The sequence below is a fragment of the Cetorhinus maximus genome, chromosome 8 (genome assembly GCF_964194155.1).
Source record: "Cetorhinus maximus chromosome 8, sCetMax3.hap1.1, whole genome shotgun sequence".
Classification (NCBI taxonomy): Eukaryota; Metazoa; Chordata; class Chondrichthyes; order Lamniformes; family Cetorhinidae; genus Cetorhinus; species Cetorhinus maximus.
This window is the reverse complement of record NC_135886.1, coordinates 79,640,013-79,654,271: the sequence shown is the minus strand read 5'-3', so window position 1 is coordinate 79,654,271 and position 14,259 is coordinate 79,640,013. Positions and strand designations below refer to the sequence as shown.

The window sequence follows — 14,259 nt, the reverse complement described above, 5'->3', positions numbered from 1 at the left end:
TTTCTGTCTCTCCACAGATGCTAACAGACCTGCTGAAAATTCCAGCACTTGGTTTCTATTTCAGGTCTCCAGCATCTGCAGCATTTTACTTCTATTTTAGTTTCCTTGGGATGTCTGACATGCTGACCTCTTCCTCTACTGCAAATATTGGCGCAAAGTACTTATTCAGCATGTTCGCCTTTTCCTTATCATTGACAACATCATCATCAGTTTTCAAGCACTATACATTGCTCCTGACCATTATTTTTCCTAATGTATCTATAAATTTTTTCTGTGCTGATCTTGATATTCCATGCACTCAAAGTTGATCGGTGTGTCTGAAGCCAACATTATAGAAGCTCAACTCAAGGATGTTCGAAGCTAATACCTTCTGGGCAAGCACCTAATTTCTGTTTTATGTCAATATAGGTATTATCTCATTTTTTATGATGTACACCATATGTTTTAGTCATACTTGCCTTGCTACAGAAATAAAGATGTATATTTAATTAAATTAAACAAAAAGAAAATGTATGCGTATTTAAAAGGTGGAAAGTGCTCACGACATCTATGATGATCATTTCAAGTATTGAAGATTGAAGTCATTACTCACACTGAACCAGAATCCCTGAGAGAGCATTCTTAAACTTCTCTTTGGCTTCCTCCATTTCTTTTTGATGTAGAATTTTTTCATTCATAAGCCTTCGAATATGGCTGTTAGCTGACTGGATCATGGAGTAGAAAATGTTTGCTGATCGACGGTTCACTTCCCCTCGTTCTAGCCAGGTATAAAGGGTCTGAACAGCTTCAGAGAATTTTGCATCATCTACAAGAGTTTGATATATTCAAATGTAAGTCAAAGAAAAGGAGGAAACTAGGTTTAACTTTTCAAAAGCAATCTGAACAGAATATTTGCATGCCAAGTGCTCTCCATCTTTCATCTGACATGGTATTGGATTATTTAAAACAAATCTTTTCTAAACACTTGCCCTCAGGACATGGGCAAGGCTGGCAACACTGGCAAGGCTGCATCCATAAAGGCTCTGAGGTGATAAGTAGCTATCTTTTCCTTAGTTGTTGCTATTATAATTGAATGGCTTGATATGCCACAGTCAACCAACTGTGTGAACCTGGAGTCATGAGCAGGCCAGAGTAAGGTTGGCATGTACCCTTCACTGAATGATATTAGTGAACCAGCTGGACTGATAAACAATGTGTTGTCTTCATGGAATACTTTATTCTCATATTAGTACTCAAATAAAGAGACTTACTGAGTTCTACGTCTCAACTTACCTCAGGTAGATAAAAACTAGTCCAATGTTATATCCATTTGGTCTGGGAATGCTGTGGCCAATCAATCAGTTTAAAGACATCGTTACCTTTCATATAGATGCCCTCTCTTTTATCAACATCTTCTAGAATTTCAATTGCACAGAGATTGATGCACTCTAACTTGGTATCCAGGCTATCTCCCTTAATTAAGGTTAAATAATTATTTCATCTCCTATTCCACAATCCATGTCTAATCCTCTTACCAATTGAAATTTAAGCTTCTGCTGCTTCCAGGGGTGTTTCATCTGCTCTTGCTCTGGATTTGATCATAGCTAACGCCTGCTTTAAACTGGTAATTTATGTAAATTTCTTTAAAATGAGAAATTGTCAATTTAAATCGGCATTAATTATTTGTGCTGTGTGTTATTCATTTTTTTTTTCTGTGATCACCCATTACTGGTAGATCTGAAGTTACTGGGTTTCTTCTCCAGAGATTTATGTTGCTGAGAAAATTGTTCACTGCAAATTCATCATGGGCATTCAATCTCTCTATTCCTCCATCCTCTACTAGGACAGCCTGAGCGCCCTTCGCTTCTTCCTTGAACAGAAGTTCAAACAATCCCCATCCACCACCTCCACCCTTACATTGAGCAACTTCTCCTTTGACTCTAATACAAAAGCAAGCTTACAGATTGACATCAGAAGTGGGATCTACAATAGTTGAGGTTTTATTGGTTTGAAATTAGAGAAGCAACAGTTTTAGGCTGTAGTTAAACACACATGGGTGAGTTATTAAGTGAAGCCAGGAGTACCAATGGCACTGGTATATGCTAGGGAATGACTGAAAGACAGTCTGACTGAGTAAACGGGCACACCTGGAGCAAGAAACATCCAGGGAGCTGTAGAAGGGTGCGATGAGGATAACACTTTGACTAGAGGGCAGAACGCTGCTATCACAAGCTAATGAGATTAGCACACTTTGCCAACTGTCCATTCATCCTCTGAGATCAATGAATCGTTCTCAATTGTCACAGATTATATACTTTTCCTTTTTAGCTAATACATCATATCTAAACTGTTAACTCTTAACAAACTATTTTAAAAATACTTATGAATACTCAACTGGCTATCTTAGGATCTGTGGCTCCTGAACTCCAAAATCTTACAGACTGATAATACAAAAGAAAAGTCCTCAGATGCTGGAAGTTTGAAATTTAGAAAAAAGGGAAATGCTGTAAATGGTCAGCAAGTCAGACAACATCTGTGAAGAAAGAAACAGTTAACGTTTCAGGTTGATGGCCTTTCATGAGAATTGTTTTTCTCCCTCCCCAGATGCTGCTTGACCTATTTCCAAAATTATCTGTTATTATTTCTTGTTCTACTCCACTCACTTCCTCCAAATAAAAGATGTTGCTGTGGAAACCTGTATGGGTTCTGCCTTTTAGTTGTTCTGTTCTAGGTGCCCTCCTGCACCTCTTTTTCCCAGGTATATTGATGACTTTTGGTGCAGTTTCTTGATTCTACCCTGAACTGGAAATTTTAATCAATTTTATTTCCAATTTCCACCATTCCCTCGTCTACAAGTTATCCACCTCTGACTCTTCCTTTCCCTTACTCAAATTCTGTTTCTAACTCTGGAGATAGGCTAGAAGTCTGCAAACACCCACAGCGACCTTGACTACACTTTCTCCTCCTACATTTCCTATAATGATTCTATTTCATTCTCCCAGTTTGTCTGCGATCATTGCATCCGTTGTGACAATGCCACCTTCCATACCAGTGCTTTTGATGTGCTTTCCTTTTTCCTGAACCGAGACTCCCCTCCACCACAGCTAACAGGACTGTTGTATCGTTCCATTTTGCACAATTCTGCTTTCACTCCTTCTCTTCCCTCCCAAAATCATAAGGTTCCCTTTGCTTCTTCCTGACCAGCCTCCATATTGAATAAATCATCCTCCACCATTTCTGCCACCTTCAGCGTGATGCCAACATCAAATACATCTTCCCCAGCTCTTTCAACATCCCAAAGCAGCATTCCCTCTGTGACATATTGTCTCACTCCTCAATCACAAACCAGAAATAGAGAGTAACCTAGGTGCTAAAAAAGTGAAGAAATTAAGGTAATTAATATCAACAGAGAAGAATTACTGGAGAAACGTAAGAGGTTAAAATCTGACAAATCACCAGGAGCTGATGGACTACATCCTCTGGTTCTAAAAGAGATGGCTGCCGAGATAGTGGATGCTCTGGTTATGATTTTCCACAAGTTTCTAGATTCTAGAATGGTCCCAGCAGGTTGGAAGCTAGCAAATGTAACATCGTTATTCAAGAAAGGAGGGAGAGAGCGAGACAATAGGGAACATCAAGCCAGTTAACCTGATATCAGTCATCAGGAAAGTGCTGAGATGTATTATTAAGGAAGTCTTAACAATGCATTTAGAAAAATCATAGAACGATCAGACAAAGGCAACCTGGTTTTATGCAAGGAAAATCACGTTTGACAAATTTATTAGAACTTTTTGAGGATGTAACTAGTAGGGTAGATAAAGGGGAACCAGTAAATGTAGTATACTTGAATTTCCAAAAGGCATTTGATAAGGTGCCACACAAAAGATTAATATACAAGGACTCAGTAATACATTAGCGTGGGTAGAGGTTTGGTTAACAGGCAGGGAGCAAGAGTAGACATAAATGGGGTATTTTCAAGTTAAAGAGGCTGTGATTACTGGAGTGTCACAAGGATCAGTGCCGCTGCCTCGACTCTTTACAATCTATATTAACGATTTAGATGAAGAGTCTGAGTGATGTATGTAAGTTTCCTGACGATCCAAAGCTAGGTGGGAATGCAAGCAGTGAGGAGGTCACAAAGAGGCTGCAAAAAGAGATAGACAAGTGAAATGAGTGGGCAGCAAGGTGGCAGGTGCAGTATAATGTGGGGAAGTGTGAGGTTATGCAATTTGATGATAGGAATAGAAAGGCAGAATTTTTTTTTTACAAGGCGTGAAATTTGTAAATGTTGATGTCAAAAGGAATTGGGTATACTAGTAGAAAGGAGGCCCAGATTTCCACCATGACAGACAGCTTCTCTGTTGTGGTGGAAACAGCAGAATTGCCCAAAAATCAAATGTCCTGTCCCCAAACATGGCAATTCCAATTTTCATGGGGGCTGAAATGGAGGAGGGGCATATTTCACGCATGTGGATTTTTACAGCGGTAGCTGGCCATTTAAATCATCAGCTGTCAGATTTTGGTGATTTAGAAGTGTGGAACCCGAAGTCCGCAAAGTAGACCTGGTAATAGCAGGTCTGAATTTGGTGTATTTAGTTGGATAGGTAGGGGTCCCCTTTGGAGAGGTAGGGTACCCTGTAGAATTTGCTTTGAACTTTTATTCTCAGCCTCAATGACGGCACAAAATCAATTCCAACTGTCTTTCCTTAAGCCACGGGAATAGAAGGGTGGCAATTTTGCCCCTACTGACTTGTGCACCAAGGTGCGAGGAAAAACTATGCTGGAGAAGGGCCCATAGCGTTTCATATGAAGGAAGACAGAAGATGGACATGGGGCCCTCACATGTAGAGGTCACTGAAACCAGTCACATGAGCGGTCAGAGCGTGGGCAGGAGGAAGAGGCTGCTGTATGCGCACCAGGAAGGAGGAAGAGGAGGCGCAGGACAACCAGGTACTACCCTGTGGGAAGCGTGTACAGACCTGGGATATCATACCTCAGTTTGATGGAGAACCAGTGCTGAAGGGGACTGGTGAGCTGTGAGATGGTAACAAACATGTGTAAGAAATTGGGGTCTTTAATAAATGGGTATTTTCTGCATTTTATGAGATTAGCTAAACTTCATTGATTCTCTCTCTGGAAAGAGAATTTCTAAACACTTTGAACTCTGAATAGTTTTCAGAAACAGTAAGGTCTCTTAGTTCAGGCTGCCATATTGACATTCCTAAACTGGTAGAATGGCACCTTGTACACCCCCTTAACTATGCAATTGTTTAGAAAGGACCAGGATATGACAATCAGCAGGATGTAAGCTAAAAAGCTGACCTCAAGCAGTATGACGAACAGGGGAGGTGATAACCACCTTGACAGTTTGGGTACCTGTCCTGTGTCCATTGGTCAGAATAGTTTGAATAAATGATTGACACTGAGTAAGCTACCAGCCCCCAGGAAAAGTGCATATTAACAAGTGCTCACGCACAGGGGCTGAGGTACTGATGAGGTGCTGGTGAGGTGGCAGTGCTCATCGGGCAGCTGCAGACTTCAGTTGGAAGATGGACCAGAGGAGGAAGAGGAAGAACGGGAGATCGAAGGAAGAGTTTCTGAACACTTTGACTAGAGAGCAAAATGCTCTCACAAGCTGTTACGGGTCGTATACTACTTTTTCCCTGTCTAATTAGTTAATGTATCATATCTAAACTGTTGTTTCTTAATCAACTTAATAAACCATCTTTAAATTACATATGACCAGTCGACTGCCTATTTAGGTATCTGTGGCCCTGAACTCTGAAGCCTTACAAGTGTACTGCATGCAGCAACTCGAGCCAAAATCCACTGACCCCATATCCTGCCAGTGGCTGTGAGGTTAACTGTCGCTCTCAGCTTCAATGCCTCAGGATCATTCCAGGGATCATCAGATCATCTGTCTGGTATACCCCAGACAGCAACAAACAGCTGCATTAAGGCTGTAACTAATGCCCCATTTGCTTGTGTGGTGGATCACATTAATTTCCCTATAGATTTGGCAACTTGGACGCAGGGAGCCATGGCCTTTGCACAGTTACCAGGTTTCCCTCAGGTGCAGGGTGTTATTGATTGTTGTCATAAAGGCCCCAACATGCAGACACATTTGTCAACCAGAAGTCCTTCCCCTCAATCAATGTGCAGGTGGCTTGTGACCACAACAAGGTCTTCCTTCATGTTTGTAATTTCCTGGCAGCTGCCACGACTCCTTAGTACAAGGGAGTTTCTAACTCCCCAGCTATTTTGGCCACCAACACAGATCTGTGGTTGGTTTCTAGGACACAAGGGCTGCCCCTTAAGAACACAGATAATGACCCCCTTTAGGAGCCCACAAACAGAAGTAGAGTGCAACTACAACAGCAGCCATGTCGTCCACAGAAGTACCACTGGGCAGGCATGTTAAAAATGCGCTTCAGGTGCCTCGATTGCTGAGGTGGAGCTCTGCAATATGCCACAGCAAAGGTATCAAGAATAGTAGTGGTGTACTACACGCTGCATAACAATGAGCAGCAGGGGGGCCTACAAATTAATGACGACATGGCCATGGGCAGAGCTCCAATCTCCGAGGAGGAGGAAGAGGAAGAGGAGGAGGAGGAAGAGGAGGATGATGAGGAAGAGGAAGAAGCCCCGTCCATTCTGAAGATCCCAAAATGGATGAGGATGAGCCACCTGTGGCAGAGCAGCTTGGAGACATAGCCATGTAGCCAGGGAGGGGATCATTACCACATGACCTTGCACAAAATAGATTCACGTAGGGAGGATTTTCCCTCGTTGAGCTAGCTCAGCAGGGCGGTCAGGAAGCCGACCGCCACTCACGGGGCCGGACCACAAGCTAGCACTGGAAAAGCTCCCTGGGGCACAGAGCTGCCTCAGAGAGATGAAGAGTTTAAAAAATTAGAAACGAAGATTTTTAAAATGTTATAAAACATGTCCCTTCATGTGACTCTGTCAATAACATGAGCAGGGACATGTTATTAATGAAATGGTTTTCATTTTTATTTAATTTTTAAATAGCTGTTGGAAACCTTATCCTGCCCATGGATGAGGTTTCTTAAAAAGTGCAAAGGCCGCTTGGCCTTTTTGCCTGCCCGCCAACTGTAAGGTTGGATTGGCAGCGAAAAATTTCATTCAATTACCTTTTTAATGGCCTTAATAGGCCTTTTAATTGTTGGCGGGCGCGCTGCTGACTTCTGCGCGCACCCGCCTACCGAAATATTGTGTGAGCGCACGATGACGTCAGGTTGCTTGCCTGACATCATCGTGCGTCATTTTACGCATCGGACGCGCACCTGCCTGAGTGTTATATTCTGACCATAGGGTCCTCCTATCTCACACTTGCCATCAGCCAGTCCCTGGTGACATACTTCCACCCAAAGAACATGTACATTGACTCCACAATTACTGAAGGGGCTGCTCATCTCCACAAGGGAGAGAATAAACATCAATGAGTTTGACTCAGTCACATTCACATGGTTGAAACCCTCACTATCATAATCATGGGCCTCATCATATTACACACGCAGTAATAAGTCATTTACAACCTGAATCCCTCACATGAATGCCAGTGAGGGACCCATGAGGGACCCGTGTCACCAATTTGTCCATAACCAAACCATGCTCTCAATGCTGAGAGTGACATGACATAAGGTTTGAAGCCATATACATGCTGACAGGATTGTAAGTTGTAGTATACATGCAGATAAGGCATCTCGCGCATGAGGGGCCCATATTTGTGCAACAGCTCTTTGAAAGAGCTTGTGTACCACCCATTCTGGCCAAGGGGCCAGTTTCTGACATGGGTGCCACATGCAACATTCCTGGCTTTCATATACTGCTGCTTGCTGTACAAAGCACATCCTGAGACACCTGCAATGCAAATGCAGCCGAAGCAGTGGGCACAGCTGACATCAATATTGCCTGGATGATACATGGCCTCCTGAGGTGCAATGCCTACACCTAGGCTAATGTGTAACACTGCAGTGTGGATGAATGCCTTGCACCCAGCACTCATGCTTGAGATGCATCTGCTGCCCAGCATCTCCTCATGGAGTCTGATCATTGAGCCTCCCTTAGTCAAACTCGGATTGACAATAAAAGATGCAACGAAGACCTGTGCTTGAGCTTCTGATCTCTGGAATCTTGTGATACAGCAGAGAAAGAAGGAGCCCTCGAAAGCATCACAAATCAGGTGACAGCCTTGAGCCTGTTGACTGCAAGTCGAGATGGACCTCAGCATGCCACCCTCGTTATTACTGTTAAGAATGTCCTTCATAATTTTACCATTCTTTTTGAGCTCTCGAGTACAAACACACACAGGGGCATGTACAAATGTAAGTAAATATATTTAATAAGTGCTCAAATGTGCTATAAACAATGTGAAAAGTGTAACCACGATGATCCCATCAGCGCTCTAGGCCAGGTGACACCCTTCTTTCTTGCACTCCTGCAAAGTGCCCCCCTTGTTGGAGTGGAGGCAGGTTGTTGTTTAGATTGAGAAGTGAGCAATGAGGAGCCAGGTGGCTTCGTCATGCAGGCACCTGTTGGGGACCTCCTTCAGTCTGCAGCCTCTGCACGGGCAGCTTTGGTTACTGGCACATATGCAGCAGACGAGGACTCTGGCAGAGGGGCTGAGGTGGTGGAGGAAGATGAGGATGCGGAGGAAGATGAGGACGCTGAGGAGCTCTTAGTACCTTCACCCTCCTCAGTTACCTCCACAGCCTTGGGCTGACCTTCAAGTGGGGATGTTGGTTATGCAGCAGTCAACATTCCAGCAACCACTATGCAAACACTGCAACTGTCCTGTTAAGGGCATGCAGCTCTTCATGCACTCATTCTGAGCTGTCTGATCTAGGATACTGAGGGAGGCTTGCACGTTTTCCTGGCTGAGACACTGCTCTTGCATCCAGTGTTGCTGCAATGTCTTTCCATGAGATTGGCCAATATCTGATGGTCAGAATCCATGTGGTTGAGTCAGCCACGACAGATGAGAAGCTCATGATGGCAATGGACTCCTCTATTTCCTGTCCAAGAGCTCCCACCGCCTCTGGGAACTCCGCCAGATATCCACACATCTGCTGATTGGCCAAATACTGTGCCCCAAAAGTTGACTCCTGAGGATCAACATTCCTGCCCTCTAGAGCATCATCGTGACTATCCTCCCTCATCCAAGGGGGGCTGTGCACAAATGTCTCTGACAATGACATCTTCTCCTGCACTCTGATGTGGTGACTTTCACTCTGTGCCATTGAGTCTACATGTGCACTATATCTCTCTGAAGTGCTGGCGGTGTATGGGCTAGTCAGATGTGATGCTATCTCCTCAGGCATCTCTTCCTTCTCGTGATGCCCGAGGAATGATCTGGACCGGGAGAGGTGAGGAAGCAGAGCTGAGACCTGTGTGAGACAAGGAGTTAATTAGGTATCGCCGTTCTCATAGTGAAGGCATGCTCTGATGCACATTTTTGCATTTAACCATGCTCATTCTACCCGTATGATGCAATCCCATCATTGCACTTTCATACCATCATCCCATTGTGCTCCCCCATTACCAGAAAGTGTCAAGGTGATTTCAACAGCACCTTTATCACCTGCTCCATGCGAGTCACCATCACCAATAGACGGCTGCTCAGGCACGCTGGCAATCTCCCTAGCCATTTGTTCAATGGAACATACGAATCTCAGGAAGGCTGACACACCCCCAAGCAGGGGCCATCTCTGAAGCGTTCTTTGTCCTTTTGGTTTACAATGACATGACGAATTTATGCTAACCTGATATATGGTCCATGGAGGGATATTGCTCTTCATTGCATCTGTGCATTCACATGTTCTGTGTACACCTCCATGAACTGTGTACATATACAAGCGTCAATGCTGATGCTGAGGTATGTGCCGTTTCTCACAGCTTGGCCGGGATTTTCAGGTCCCACCTGCAGCAGAACCCATCATGGGCAGGACAGAAAATTTCGCGACCCAGCAAAATGTCCATAAACTTTGGGTCGGAATTTCTGGTCCTGCCATTAGATACAGATATGACCCTTCCCTTGGGCCTCTGTGTAGATGAGCCAAGTTACCTTGCTGGAATGCAGCAGGTCATTGAATCATTTCCGGCAGTGAAACTATGAGCGCTAATGGTCTGCTGCTGTGCTCACCACAGCCGCAATTTGAGTCTAGGCCTTCTTGGTTGCTGCAGGTGGATTACACCAGTCAGCAGAGTTGAGGACTGGCCTCCTCTTCTGGACCTTTTCCACCAAAATATGAAGGTCCTGATCAGCAAAGCATGGGGCAGCTGGACCCATACCATCCCCCATGTCTCCTCTGTGTGACAATCTATGAATAAAAATGTAAGGTGAGAAACGTCGTGAGCCATTCAGGTTACAATGCGCTCAATCATTTATTTGTGCTTAAACACACTAACCATTTTCACCATATCAATGATTACTTGTAAGCTGTGGAGGAGAAAATAGCTCTGCGCAAATGCTTGGCGCCATGGCTGTGACTCCAAGGTAGCATGCCATGCTCTTCACCACTGACATCTCTATTGGTTTACTCCATCTTAGTCACACTGATATGCTCTTACAACGTGTGGCTATGAGGGACCTAGTCAAGGGTCTACAGTGTGGGCGCATCCTGGTAGACAGGTGGCAAGAGGACAGGTGGATGGGATAATGAGCATAGCATTGTTCATCATTCATCCACCCACTGATTCTTGGCAGTTAACCACATGACCGCGTAATATCGATACCATGCAGTAGTGGCAAGACGATGCCATCTGTCATGAAGAGATTTTTGTCTATAATGTTATTGGAAATTATTTTTTTTGAATAGCGTTTAGTGGTGTCTCTGTGTATGCGTGTGTGTCTTAATTGGATAAAAACAAGCTAGCTTGAGTTCTTTGATGTATAGAAAGAAGTCGGTTTGAAATGATAATTAGATAAACATGGGGAAGTTTAGAAGCATAGGTGTTAAGGGGGTACATTTACATTTGTTGAAGAAAGCATTCAAGAATGGGAGTAAAATCTTGCAACTAGCTGGGATTCGTCAAGCAATGTGTTTATATGACTAATAAAACTGGTGGAATGAAAATGTTATTGTTAGAAGATATGGCGTTAAAAACCTAGTAATACAATGGGAATTTACATTCAAAGGAAAAGCTAGGTATAAACAGAAAGGAGTTTGTGTGTGGAAGGCAGAGGCATTTAAGATCTAACCAGCCTGTACGCCTACAACTGTGTCTGCAAAGGAACCTCATTTTGAATTTGTAAGGTCGAATGTGCTTTGCCTGGGGTCTTTTTAAATCTGAGTTTTACTGTTGCCTTAACGGGGGTGTAACTGAGAGTCAGATTAATTAGGGGGTGTTCGTAGTTATTATAGTAGCAATTTTGTAGACATATGTATATGCTTACAATTCTTCTTGCATTAATAAATGTTTAATTTAGTTTTATAAAAAACCTCGAGACTCGGTAGTCTGATTACTACTGAATTCAAAGCCTGTATCTCGAAACATACAAATTGCAAAAATGGATTATGACAGTTGTTTCAAGTTTCCTTCTGGGATTTGAGTAGCTCAGCCTTTACCATTGGCTCATTATACATCTCCATGACTGTATGTTGTGAATCCACTCCGTGCTTTCCGTGGTTCAGTAGAGTGCACTTCGATTAGGCGACAACAATTAGAAACCCCCTCCATAGGGAAACCCTACAATGGGACATTCATTCCAGGGTCATTTAACAATTGGACAACATTTCCAACATTGACACTCACCTGACCAGCCAATGACATATCCTCCAGGCTCAGGGAGTTTACCATTGATGACCAACCTCTAGCATGGGCTTTCTGGAGGACCGCTTTTTATATGTGTCTGTTTTGCCTAACTCGCGCCGGTCCTACTTCTGACCCATTACTACTTCCAGGGTTGCCTGCCCCGACTCCTAATCTAGCCACACCCAAACCCCCCTCCCTACCACCGGACAAAAAAATCGAAAGTTCAGTCATTTTTAAAGGTTGGGTTCACAGAACTGGGAATTCTCCTGTCTTTGCATACCTGACCAGGAAGTGAACATCTGGGCCAGAAAGTTAGCATGCAGGTACAGCAAGCAATTAGGAAGGTAAATGGCATGTTGGCCTTTATTGCAAGGGGAGTGGAGTACAAGCTTGCTATAATTGTACAGAGCTTTCCTGAGATAACATTTCGAATACTGTGCACAATTGTGGTCTTCACATTTAAGGAAGGATATACTTGCATTGGAGGCAGTACAGCAAAGGTTCACTAGACTGGTCTAGTGATTAGCCTAATGATGAGAAGCTGAGTAAACTGGGTTTACATTCTCTGGAGTTTAAAAGAATGAAAGGTGATCTTATTGAAACATAAGATTCTGAAGGGGCATGAGAGGGTAAAGACATAGGTTGTTTCCCCTGGCTGGGGAACCTAAAACATGGGGGGTACAGTCTCAGGCTGATCATTTAGGACTGAGATAAGGAGAAATTTCTTCACTCAAACTGTTGTGAATCTTTGGAATTGATTACCTCAGAGGGCTCTGGATGCTCCATTGTTGAATATATTTAAACCTCAGGTGGTTTTGGTCCTTCAGGGAATCGAGGGACATGGAGAGCAGGCAAGAAAGAGGAGTTGAAGCTGAAGATCAGCCATTTTTGTACTGAATGGGGGAGGAGGCTCAATGGGCTCCTATTCCTGCTCTGATTTCTTATGCTAATCACCCTAACAATTCCTCCCCTTCCCTCGCAATACTAAGAGATGCAATATCTATGCCTTTTTATCTCCTCTTTTCCCAACATCCAAGACCTCAAACTCTCATTCGAGGTAAAGCATCAATTCAGTTGGACTTCTTTCAATTTAGTATACTGTTTATTATTCACGTGTCTCTTCCACGTTGGGGGACCACTTCGGTCTACAAGATTCCAGTCACCTGTCATTTTAATTCTCCACTCTACTCTGAACTCTGTCTTCTACAATATCTATGAGGTCATTAATTAATCCCATCTCATTAAGATCTAAGATAGCTTATTCCTTGGTTGGTTTCTTAATGTATTGTTCCAATAAACTGTCCTCAATACATATTATGGCCAAAATTTTTCATCCCACGGGCGGGCGTGCACCTGACCCGAACGGTAACGAAATGGTGCACGATGGTGTCGGACGAGCATCCTGACATCATTGTGTCTCTTGTGATCTTTTGGTCAGCGGGTGCGTGCTAGAGTTAGCAGCGCACCTGCTGACAATTAAAAGGACTATTAAGTCCCTTAAGTAATTAATTAAGTTTCATTTTTTTGCTGCCCGCTCAACCGTTCAGTTGGCGGGCGGCCGAATAGGCCAGGTGGCCTTTGCATTTTTAACGAAACCTCATCCACAGGCAGGATGAAGTTTCCAACAGTTACTCAAAAAAAAACTTTTTAACATTATTTTTTACATGTCCCTCTTCGTGTGACTGAGTCACATGTGGGGACATGTTTACATCGTATGTAAAAAGTTTATTTTTCATTTTAAAATCCTTCAGCTCCCTAAGGCAGCTCTGTCAGCTGTCAGCACGTGCTCGCCCGCGCATGCACATACTTCAGCGCTCGTGCTCCTCCTGCTTTCACCCCGGCAGCGCTGAGGCTCTTAGTGCGCCTTTTACTCTGGCTAGCTGTTAATTGAAATCGCAGTCGGAGCCTGATTGTGGGCAGCAGTTGGTCTTGCAGCTGTTCCCGGGCCCGCCCGCCGCGCCCACCCGATGAGGGGAAAATGTGATGAACATGTCCTCAAGACTAATTTTGCTAATATATTTTGTCCAATCTATATGAAAATTAGTCATTCACAATTATTGCAGTACCTTTCTTAGAAGCCCCCATTAATTCTTTATTTATACTTTGTTCTACGGTGTAGCTACTGTATAGACTACTCCCGCCAGTGATGTCTTTCCCTTTCTTATCTCTACTCAAACTCATTCTACATCTTGATCTCCTCGAGCCAAGTAATTTATCACTATTGGACTGATCCCATATTTTATTTAGGTACCTATTCCACTTCCTTTTCCTTGCAGCTGGTCCTTCCTAAATGTCAAGTGCCTGGAATATTCAGTTCCTAGCCTTGGGCACCTTGCAAGCACATCGCTGTAGTGGCTAGCAAATCATGCCCATCTATTCACACTCTGGTTATCATTAACCATACTGCTACCACCCACTAGTGCCTTGTCCTTTCTCTTTAACTTCCTAAATTTCCTCTCACTTGAACCCCCACCATTTATTTCAAAGCCCTGTCAACAGTCC

General features: G+C 43.6%; 1 protein-coding gene across 1 annotated transcript in view; it reads right to left on the bottom strand.

Annotated features, from left to right (window-relative positions):
• LOC144683754 (ecto-NOX disulfide-thiol exchanger 2-like) overlaps nucleotides 1–14,259 on the bottom strand; it is a 328,442-nt gene that overhangs the window by 73,697 nt on the left and 240,486 nt on the right. The window contains exon 11 of the mRNA XM_078547116.1: nucleotides 593–805. Coding sequence (XP_078403242.1) covers nucleotides 593–805 — 213 coding nt within the window. The remainder of the gene's footprint in view (nucleotides 1–592; nucleotides 806–14,259) is intronic.